The 12,530-nt window shown below is 37.1% G+C and overlaps 1 protein-coding gene across 1 annotated transcript in view; it reads left to right on the top strand.

Annotated features, from left to right (window-relative positions):
- Window positions 1–8,863: 8,863 nt before the first annotated feature.
- LOC139132501 (neuronal acetylcholine receptor subunit alpha-6-like) overlaps window positions 8,864–12,530 on the top strand; it is a 45,517-nt gene continuing 41,850 nt past the window's right edge. The window contains exon 1 of the mRNA XM_070698824.1: window positions 8,864–9,176. Within this exon, the coding sequence (XP_070554925.1) occupies window positions 9,104–9,176 (73 nt within the window). The 5' untranslated portion in view covers window positions 8,864–9,103. The remainder of the gene's footprint in view (window positions 9,177–12,530) is intronic.

The following is a 12,530-nucleotide window of genomic DNA, read 5'->3' on the forward strand; positions in this document are numbered from 1 at the left end:
CCTGTCGACAGAAACATATGGCGTAATTTCCAATGCAATCTTGAATCAATCTTGCCTCAGATTTCATAGTGTCCCTGAAAGAATAATTAAAAACTCTTATTATAAGGAAAATACCTTATGTTATGGGGAATAATGAAACCGACTGACTAGGCCCTTGGTAACCGTGATTTAAATTTTCTCTATTGGGAGTGTAATGTAAAAGTGTATTACAAAATCTGTTCACCTCTTCATCAAATATAGTGTTGCGTAATACCAACACTAGACTTGGTAAAAGTCTGTGATTTGTGAATGTTTGAGTAGAGTGAACGCAATGATTTGTATTTTGCTTTCATGTGAAACGCGCGCGTGAGTGGAGTCGACGCGATGAGTGGGGTGAACGCTATACAGGGGAGTTTCACCCGGAAACTATCATAAATGATCTATTTTTAAAAATTCACCGACTTGAACCAAGTCTATACCAACATTCATACATCGTACAAGTATGAAACTCATTTGTTGAATGCAAGTTCAACTTGATCTGTACTATATCTCTAAAACGTCCACAAAAAGACAACGCGCACGTGAACAAAATATCCCAAATTTGGAATTTTACACAATAATCACACGAACAGGTTAAAAAAGCAGAGTAAATAGGAGTACAGTTCGTCGAAGCAGTTCTTTGATTCCGGGAAATGCAAAAAAAAACCCCAATTGCCAGATGCACTCTCGAGAAGATGGAGGACACAGTCATAGAAAGCTAGGGTGTACACATATGTACCGCGGTTTTGGCCATCACGTTTTCGCCTCATATCGACTTTTGACCAAAGAAATATTGCAGAAATTTAGATGTTTGACCCCTGCTTTTGCCTGCAGCATTTTTGTTGCAAATGTAGTGTTTTGACGTCAGTATATTTTGGCCTAAATGTAGACTTGACGCCCCCCCCCCCCCCGCCTATTTAACAGGAAATTGTTATAGTTTGTGCTTTGACATTGGAACTCAGTGTCTGGGGTTCGTGACCTTTACCGAAATCGGAGTTAAGTCCTCGCCGGCATACAACTTATTCGTAACAGAACATCTGCGATTTGGCAGCCGGCAACCTTTACGAACACGGTAGCCTGACATTTTCAGTTGCCTCATTCGATACAAAGATGAAAGCCTCGCGGCAAACGCGAAAGGATCTTACAGGTATACCATGTCACTGCTGATAAATCAATCGAGGTTTTTTCACCGACCCGAGACAGACAGAGCATGCCATCTGCTCAGACGCATGCAACTGTTGGAAAGTGTTTGTCGGACGCTCTGCTATTAAACTGGCTTTTCCTTGTTTTGTTATCCAGTAATAAGAGAAAGGGGTCATATAAGAAGCTGCTAAGAATTTAGAAGAGCCCTAGGTATGGAAGACCAATGTAGTAAATACCAGAATGACTCGGTCATCTCGAAAAACAATCCTGAGACAATATTGCGCGGTTGTGATAAGGGTTTCCCATTGAAATCATTTGAAAAGATAAAACAGGATAATACATGTATTTTGTATGAGTCAGAACATGTTGGAAAATAAATTAGACATATGACGTTTTTGCAAAAGTTGGATCTCTTCACCAGGTGAGTTAGTAAAATCGGCTGATAATATCATAGAATGAGAGAAATGAAGAATCTTGTAAACATTTTCAAACTCATTGTAATGTCTTTCCTGTTTAGCGAGATATTTTACTGAATATATTCTGTCCCTTAAACGATTATAAATATTCGCCGACAGTCTAAGAAGACTGCAGTACTTCACATTTCTCTCTCTCTCTCTCTCTCTCTCTCTCTCTCTCTCTCTCTCTCTCTCTCTCTCTCTCTCTCTCTCTCTCTCTCTCTCTCCAGGAGAGATGCGTGTGTGTATATATATATATATATATATATATATATATATATATATATATATATATATATATATATATATATATATATATATATATATATATGTATGTGTGTATGTATATATATCTGTGTGTTTTTAGAGTTTTATCATCGAGCACTTTACATTTATTTCCCAGGAGAGACGTTTATATATATATATATAATATATATATATATATATATATATATATATATATATATATATATATATATATATATATATACGTATATACACGTATATATATATGTATATTATATGTATATATATTTATGTATATATATATATATATATATATATATATATATATATATATATATATATATATATATATATATATATATATATATGTAAAGAGCTCGAAGTTAAAAAAGCTAAGAGCAGAATATTATGCTTCATTTAAAGCTTTCCCCATACATGGGCAAACTCAATGACGTCATCAACATTGATTTATTATTAATATGACTCATTCGGTTAATTGGGCCTTGACAGTCATTGCCGTAGTTCTCCTTATCTCCTATTTACAGACAGAGTTTTTGTGTTCAGGCTGATGTATCAACACACGTCCTTTTTATGACATTTAATGAAAAACATGTCCCTGGAAAATCGCAGTCTATATACAGTGTGTAGGATCATGGGCCTTTGCGTACAAATGCCAATGAGCCTAAAATGTCCAAGGTTTAACCTTTCCAGGCGTTGCCGTGTCGAAATTCGATTTAATCATTAAAGTATACATTTTAAGGTAGAACGCGCCTCGGGGACCGAAATTCGGGCTTTCAAATTTTATCAATTCTCTTTTGACCTATCACTTTTGGGGGCTCATTTTAAAGCTCTTGATGGAAGAAAAGTTTTTACCGTCTTAGGTTTTCGAAAACTGAATTTTTTTTTTTTCCCATAGAGTCAAGATAGGGATGGCGGCCATTTTGAATTTCATATATCCGGAAATCGGTGATTTGTCTCTCTAGTACAAAATTTTGCACAGTAACCCTTAACTATTAATTTTGCTTTGGTAAGAGAATTTTCGAAAGTTTCATTAAGGAAATTTTGAGCAAAAATTTAAGTCTTTCACTTTCGAGACGCATACCACCTTATCGTGTCAGCGCTGAACGGTTTTTCAAAAGAGCGATGGCAGTGTTATTTTTAAATTGAATTACGGGCTACAGAGGGTTCAAGGCCAAGCTAAACTTATTTGTCCCCGGCAAAGCTTAATAGATGTGTAACGATGTGTACCCTTGACGTCTACGGCATCACGTGCATCTCTTTCGAATTCGCCTGCTTGTGTCGGAACTTGTTTATATACCTTCGCTTTGAGTTTTACTGGGAATTGCTATAACCTATTTAATGTGAACAGTATAACTATAGTTGTACGTTATCCCGGACTATTACTTGCGTATATAATTGAAGACGAATACCCGGTAGAGTTGTGGTTGATGGCTGTACTTACAAAACGGGGAACTCCACTGATTTACAATGTTACTTCAGCTCTCTGAAATCACCTCTCCTCCAGAATTAACGCCTTTTCTAAATGTGTCCCTATCTATATTTATTACTTTCTTGTGAAATTTAAATTTACTCGAAAGGTGTACTCTCAGGACAAATCGTCTCGTGATACAAAAAATTCCCAACTACAATTATACCATAATATGTTTATTGGCGGCATTTTTCTACCACCTGGGGACGTTTTGAAATATCACGAGGCATCGACTGACAAACAACGTGTCTAACAAGGCAGAGTGGTTCCGGGTCTCAACACTTACAACTTTTCTGTCGGAAGAAACAGATGGCTCAATTCCCTATGCCATCTTGAATCAATCTTGACTAAGATTTCATCGTTTTAGCGAACCAGGGTTGTGTTCGTTTCGGAGCAGGCGACAGTCACTTCATGATATTGGAAACTCTCGGATTGATACGTTGTATTCTGCGTACAGCTTCAAACCCTAATCTTAATAACAATGGAATGTGACGATTGTTCTAGATGTCTGCAAAAAGTTATAAGGGACTGGACACAAATTACAGGGGGGTGGTGGGCCGGTGTTTTTTGGGGGTGGGTCGCCATTTTTCGCGCAAGCATTTTTGAAGGGTCATACAATGCCTATGTGTATGCCTATGGGGGAGGGTCACCTTTTTTATGCATCAAAGCTGAACTTGCATGTGCATGTATTGAAGAATATGGAATACTGAAAAAAGAAAAAATACCTCCTGGCACTTTCATTTTCTGCCATTTCCATTTTCGGCGCGCCCTTCGGGCGCAATTTTAAGGGTATAATAAACAATGTTTTGATGATCCAAGCAGCCACATTGATTTAAGTTGCCATGATTTCTACTTATCCAACTCCTGTATTGTGCATAACTGTCCCCTATTATGACTCTTTCAATAACAATTTGGGAGATCACTTATTTGATATCATTCTCCCATTGGCAATACATTAGGTATAGGTCGGCGTCAAATGTTCATGTCGCCGTATGTACATTTTTTATTTTTTGAGGACATTGACAGAATACAAACTATTCAGAATAGTGCAAAATGTCATCAATAACAACTGGATGCTTCAGGTCGAACAACTTTTGAATAACAATTTAGGATCAGATAACCTATGAGTTATTTGTAGTGTCCTCATAGCTTACAATGTATAGTGAATCAACATTTCAGTGATATGCCAAAATGAAATTTCTTGCACAACCATGGACTTGAAACCGCTCTGGTCTAATCATTAACATTAATACTAATAATTAGTCGTACATAAATGCACAGATTTACTTAGTTTTGTATTGGAAAAAAAAATATTCATAGTTTTGTCATAGACTGCTATGCATAGTGAATCGACATTTCAGTGACATTCCAAAATCAAATTTATTGCACAACCATGGACTTGAAACCACTCTGGTCTAATCATTAACATTAATACTAATAATTAGGTGTACATAAATGCACAGATTTACTTAGTTTTGTATTGGAAAAAAAATATTCATAGTTTTGTCATAGACTGCTATGCATAGTGAATCGACATTTCAGTGAAATTCCAAAATCAAATTTATTGCACAACCATGGACTTGAAACCACTCTGGTCTAATCATTAACATTAATACTAATAATTAGGTGTACATAAATGCACAGATTTACTTAGTTTTGTATTGGAAAAAAAATATTCATAGTTTTGTCATAGACTGCCATGTATAGTGAATCAACATTTCAGTGATATGCCAAAATGAAATTTCTTGCACAACCATGGACTTGAAACCACTCTAGTCTAACCATGAACATTTATACCAATAATCAAGTGTACATAAAGACAGATTTGCCAAGTTTTGTATTTTAAAACAATTATTCTTACTTTTGTCACAGACTACAATGTATGATGGATGAACTTTTTATGCGAAATTCCAAAAACAAAGTTCTTGTACACAGATGCACGTGTTACCACCCTCTTCTAATCAAGTACAATTATGTCAATTACTCAGGGTCCATATATGCAGAAAAAGTGCATATTATTAATTGTGAAAGAATTTTTTTACAGATTTGTCATAGACTCCCATGTATAGTGAATCAACATTATCGATGAAATCTAAAAATCACATTGTTTGTACACGCATGCGCTTTTTACCTGCCACTTCAAGCAAAGTACATTTACATGAATTATCACACACATATGATTTGAAATTTTTTGGATAAAGCGTTATATCAGCCACATTTTGCCTTCCTTTTGGGAGGGGGATTTCAAAACTATAGCAAGTCAGAAGGGGGGTCTTGAACACATTGCGGGTTTGTTGGGGGTATTGAGTAACAGGGGAGGGTCATTTATTTTCATGCACGGATAAGGGGGAGGGTCACTAATTTTTGTGCATGAACTTTTGAAGGGTCACTATTTTTGACGCAGCGGTGTTTCGAAAATCACCGGCCCATCCCCCCCCCCCCTGTAATTTGTGTCCAGTCCCTAATTGAAATCAGTGCTTGATTGTCTGATGGGTACCGTTAATTTTGAATAAATATAAACACTCCCATATAAGCTTATGTGCTACAGCCAAACAACTATGTTAAATTAGGTAGGTCGAGTTAATTTACATAAATTGGCTACTATAAATTTACCCCAGTCACATTTGTACACACTAAGACACTTTGCAACAATTTTACGTCATTTATATTGTAACGTTTTTAGAGGGAGGATCAATTAATGACATGTTTACGATACAGGGAATGTGAATATGTGTGTATGTAAAATATAGCTGTTAAAGGGACATGTTTTGATGGTATTATCATAGTGTGCAATGTTATTGATGACAAATGAATTCTAATCCGAACTTCAGGTAGAAGACAGACATTCGGTCTATCAAATGCTATCAAATGCTGACGGTTTTTCTGATCTATCACTTGTTGGGGCTCATTTTAAAGTTCTTAAGCTTGGGTTAAGAAAAATTTTCACCCTCTTAGTTTTCGAAAATAGAAAATTGTATTTTTCCCCATAGATTTAACATGGCGGTCATTTAGAATTTAAAGAAACCACGTTAATTGGTGGCCCTGTGTTACTTGTTTCTCTATTACCAAACTTTGTTCGGTGACCCCCAGATTTTCAGTCTTAATTTAGTGAGAGAATGCATAGTTGAAAGTTTTATGGAGGAAAGTTTGAGCAAAAGTTTAATTCTTTCACTTTTGAGGCGCGAACGAACTGAAATGCAGTGTTTGGACGCTATATATAGGAACCAGTTGGACACAACTGAGTCATTCCAACATGATTATATGAGTGAAAAAAGTAGTGCATTTGACAGCGAGCATTATGGAGCTTTAAAAGGTTAATGACTGAAGTGGGGGAGTTTGCCATATTGCCAAACAATTCAGTATTGATTGAAGATGTCAAATCAATCAAAGTCACACTGATCAGCCACTTGTCGCGTCTTCTGAGTCGGGGGTCTGCCGTCGAGTAGAAGTGGAGTAGGTACGCTCGCAATCAGAACGGTGTGAGAATCGAGCGGGGGCTTACACAATTATGGTTCCAAGACAAGAAATCGACCTTTTTAATATAACAATTGTCTTGTGCTTAATAAGCTCAGAACCCCTGTAAATTATACATTTTCTGAAAGCCTAGATATAGGGAACATTTTGGTAACCACAGTGTCACCATTATTTACATAAATATCACGTGACAGGTAATTTGCATAACCTTTCAAAAATCGGTTTTCACTATGTTTTGTCTCAATACATCAAAATATCTGACTCAAACTTGCTGGAATGCATGCTGTCACAACGTTCTTCTAAAGTATGGCTAAGATTTTTTATATCTTGCTTAGTTTTTTATGAGCACAATTTTAAAGAAATCAACAAGGGTTAAATTCACCACTCTGGAAGTTTTTCTGGCATAAAATTTTTTTAAGAAGGTTTGAAAGAATTCTGAGACTACAACCTTTGAAAGATCTTTAGGACAACTTGCACTCACACAAATTTCAGCCACATATATCTCAAAGCATTGAAACAAAACATAGGTAAACCCGATTTTTGAAAGGCTATGCAAATTACCTGTCACGTGATAGTTATGTTAACAATGGTGACACTATGGTAACCAAAATGTTCCCCTATATCTCGGCTATCCGAAAATATATAATTTACGGGGGTTTTCAGCTTATTGACCACTAGAGAATTGTTAGCTTGAAAAGGTCAATTTCTTGTCTTGGAACCTTAGCTCAGGTCTCACGTGCTCGCGATTTCGTAGTAGAACCACTGTAGTACAGCCAGTCAGGTAATAACTGCTGTTGGAGTTGACGAAAATTTCCTGTATTTTGCGCTAATCTAGGTAATCTATGGCCGGCGCACACCCCACATTATTGGTTTAGGTGAAATGTTAGTAAGGCATATGTTCGTAGATTTGTAAATGTTTCAAGCGTGGTGAGTAGTTGAGGAATAAAGAGAATAATGCATTTGTCGTGCGAATAGCAGGTGAAAAATTGCACTGATTCTTTGATTTCTAGCATTTTACTCTATAAATAACAATGTCGCCCACATACAATAAAAATCAGCAGTAAAAATAAGACGAAAATGAATTGATATTCGAAAATTAGATATTGTTCCCAGAAAAAAAACCTGTTGTTCGTCGTTGCATTTCCGTGGGCCCAAAATTTTAATAACATTCTTGATTCTTGACATTTGAAAATGAATAGCCTCGAGTATGATGCGGATATGGCAAGTAAGACATACTTCAAACATTTGATGTAGGATGTGTTCTTGTCAGAACCTTTCCAGCTTGATTGATTCAAAATATCAGATGCACTCGTGCGTGAGTGTCCAAACCGTGACAGTCAAGATCGAACTTGAACGTCCTTGAAGGTCCATCTCAACGCGATCACGCGACATGAAGGTACATAATGGCGTTGATATTTGACAATCGCTGCGTACATCTATCGGTGGATGGATAGTTCGGCAGCTGTTGTTTTTTTCAACACTTAAAACACGATCCCTCCACACATTGCGGAGGGACTGTGCTTCAAATCAATCGAGGAAATTTGACGTACTGTCTTCGTGTTTTACGGTGAGTTTTCACCTGAACACACGGTTGATGATTCACACTTGCTCGTTCTGCGGCTGTTCACAGTTGGTTCAAACCACGTATTTCATGTCTCCCGGCCACTTGATGACGTTAAGAAATTTGAAACTCGACTTTGTAATGGCATTCCTGAGCTACAAAGGAGCAGACGAGAATGAATCTTTACATACGAAATCAACTGCGGCGAGCTAAATTTTCAAAGCTGCACGGATGTTAGTTAATATCGACAGAGTGATAATTTTCAGTGTGAAGGTGGAAAATTGCTGCCTGCGAGGTCACAACTGTTTTTTTCTCGGTCACAAAGGCTTTCCCAGTCTTTGCAAGGCAGTTACACGGTATTTTACAGCGGTTTAATGAAGCGCTATTCAGTACAACCTTAGGGAGTATGCTTTGTATTCACTCACCTGAGGAGCCCTTGGAACGCAATTTACCGATTTAGAATTATGGGTACCGCCTGCCTCCGCCGAACATATTTTTTTTCCGAATTTCAACATATCTTTACCGTTAAAAGGGCAGGTTTGACGTCAGCTAATCGACAAGTTGCCTATCAACAGAAACTACAAAAAATTATTTCTGTTGAGGATTTTTTTTGCGTCTTTTTTCGAAGTGTTGCGAGCAGACGATAGACCGTAGAAGTTGAAGTAAGCTTAGTTATCTGCACTTTTGATTCAACATTTACAACCGACTTTTTTAAACATGAAACTGACGAAGATTCTTTCAAAATATATGTTTGGACTGATTGTGTTGTTCCTCAGCTTTACGATGGACGGTAAGTAGACAATAATTTTATCATCAGTTGAGGTCCAAATATGTTTATTCAGTACTTAAGGTTCTGTTGTCGTGCCACACAATTGATCTAGGCGGTTATCCACTATCAAAATGTTTATTGGGATTGTAGGCTGTTACGATCTATAATATATACTGCGTGACTTTCTCTTCTGCTGGCAGAAATTAAGATACAGTTTTTGTTTTGTGTGCGTGTGTTCATGGCAGACGTTGGTTTGTATGATTACCATTAGTAAGAACAAATAAGTGTGTTTCCAGTAGCATGCCTCCAAAAATTAGGGTGGGTAAGGCGGAAGGGCTTCTTCATTTTTTTTTGTTGGAGGAGACCCATAAACTACCCAAATTTAGAGAATTTACTGTGTTTTATTTTTTTGAAAAATGTAAACTACTGTAAAATTTAAAGAATTTACTCTGTATTTTTATGAAAAATGTGAAAAAGATGTCTAGGGTCGGTCGGTTTACCGCAAACGCACTTTTTTTTATCTACCCTGAACAAGATCACGTACGCGATAATGGATGCTCCGCTATGACAAAATGTGCGTGTTTGCGGCTGTGTTGGTTGTGGCAGCCTTTCTCATATAAAACACGTAATAATCCGGCGTTTGCCGTGCCAAATACCATTTTCGTCATTACTGCACATGCAAAATCTGAATGTCTTTTTAAAATGCCGGGCAGGTGTTTTAATTTTTGAAATTTAATGATTGAGGCATGACATCATCGCAGTATTGCTGCTCAGTATGTTGTCAGAGCCCCTGACATGGGAATTCTAAGGTTTCCATACTGATTCTGAAGTACCATTTTCGTTATTCATGCACACGTAGTTTCGAACGTAATGCAGAAGGTTCGACAAATATTTATTCTTGAATATTCATGATAGAACTAATGCGTCATCTCTAATTTTGGGTACTCTGTCGCATTGTACTAAATATTTTGTGTTGATCTTTTTGGACTACATGTTTCAGAGATCGTTAAGTTTGAATCATTTAACATTATGGAAAGAAAGCTATAAAGCCGGAGATAATTCATGAGATATTAGGCTGATTCTCAACTCCGTCATAAATCCTTTATAAATTCGCAAAAATATGGAGTTCTCTGAACATGGTAATGAGATGTTCAGTAATTACGCATTTAAGATGACCAAATGATTTTCGAATCTACCAGTGCGTCTTGAAAACCATAAAAATCGCATTTAGAGCTTCGATTTTAAGCTGCAGTTGTAATTATTGGCGGCAGGCGTAAGTCTGTATGTCTGTCGGCTGCAGCTTATCCATGTTGCGCGTGCGACTCTATATTTAGTAACAAACTACTCATACGATCAGCGTATGAAAATTAGGTTTGGAAATATAACTAATGGTTTACCATGTTGTTCTTACAGTCTATTTAAAATTTGATAAAAGGCTGTACACATTGTAATGATCTAATAAGTAATTAAACGAGAATTTTTGCCGAGCTTTTAATTCTGTTTGTGGCATTTTACAACGCAAAACTGATGGTTCATAAAGCTGGCGCGTCAAAACATTGTCTTCTGCGCATGTTTATTTATGTTTCTTTTCAATTGTACTTATTACAAATCATAATGATCTTTACTCGTCGGTTATCTACATTGCCGGCTAGGCAGGTAGATGCAAGATTAAATCAACAAGAACGATATTATCCATCCTAGTGTCTCAGAGACTATCAACACCCTGTCGTTAAGCTTGGCAGGCCAAGCTTTGACAGGGATCCACGACGCATCCTTTCCTCTGATGTCAATATTTGATTGATTTGTTCTCCTTGCAGGGCATTAACAGCAGTCATCAAAATGTCGACATGAGGTAATATCGCATTACATGCAAGGGTTCGCTGTTTTTCAGAAACACCGCCTCTGAGTGCGGTAGAGCTTATTGTATCTATCTTCTCATAGAAAAATCTATGCTAAGAGCATTTCCCCTGGTGTGGATAAGTTATATGTTTGCGGTAGCTGGGAATCGTATATTGTAAGATGCCCCTTGTAAACAGGCAAACCAATGGCGCCAGTCTGCCTGTGTCGAGATTGAAACAATTCTTACAATAACAACCTTATATATAATAGCACTCTTCTTTGGATCAAAAACTAGCGCGATGAACATACATAGATACATACATAGATACATACATAGCTACATACATACATACTTACATACATACATACATACATATACATACAGACAGACAGACAGACAGACATACATACATACATACATACATACATACATACATACATACATACATACATACATACATACATACATACATACATACATAAACCTTATTGCCTACATGCACACATTTATTAACCATACATGATCTTTGAGAGCACATTAGTCATGTTAATCGTTCTACCATGTGATCCTGAAGAATTACCCAGATGCCTTAAGTAGCATATTACAAGTAAAAGACCAACATATCCAAAATAATTTGCTGTCAGTTCCAGAGCTAGTGACCTGCCTGAAAAAGACAGCATGTTGCATATTATTCAGTTTTGATTATAGGAATGGCAGGGGCTCCGACTGGTTGAAAGAACAGCCAAATTGATACTTATGATTTGGTTTCCATGGACACAAGTGCAATTTTGCCTCAGCATCTCTGTATAGCGGCAGGCTTTCACAGCCAAAATTAAAACCGTTGTATCAATGCCGGTTCTCTGAAAATTCGCTCCTTCACCGCGTTTCCAACGGTTCACAATTAAACGCAAACGTTCAGTAAAGCTACAACTTTTGCTAGTAAGATACTTTTGCTTTCATCGATTTAGGTTTGAAGCAAAGGTTTATTCGACACTTTTTAAGTTCCCCTCCATGATGGTGCCCAATTCTGAATTGACATTTTGAATCGTGAAAACGGGCCATACAGTGATAAAGATCCACCGTTTCCGCGTTCTCCGGCGAATTTATGCCAGACCCATTTCTTTAGCACTACCGTTATGCTTTTCGGCGGCCTTGCAATATCAAGACTGAATGTGTAGACATAGCAATTTCAGTCGCATCAGTGGCCGGTCCCAGTGTAATGCCAACATCACAATATGATTATCTGAACGTTCTTTTCCAATCCCATCGATGCCATTGCGAATACTCTATAAATTATTCAAGTTACTCTCATATTTCTCACATGTCACATACGCCGTGCTTCATCAACTTGTTTAACAAAGAGAGACATTTCTAAAAAAGGCATTCTATTAAACAACGTGTCAAATTTACTTCATCCCCATGCGATGGAACAAATCGACTGCAGATAATGTGTTAGAAAAAAAATTCTACAGAATTCCGCTTTCGCTTGCCGCACAGAAAAGTACAGACACACAACTGGAGTAAAGTTGTCGATA

Source organism: Ptychodera flava, chromosome 5 (genome assembly GCF_041260155.1).
Source record: "Ptychodera flava strain L36383 chromosome 5, AS_Pfla_20210202, whole genome shotgun sequence".
Taxonomy (NCBI): domain Eukaryota; kingdom Metazoa; phylum Hemichordata; class Enteropneusta; family Ptychoderidae; genus Ptychodera; species Ptychodera flava.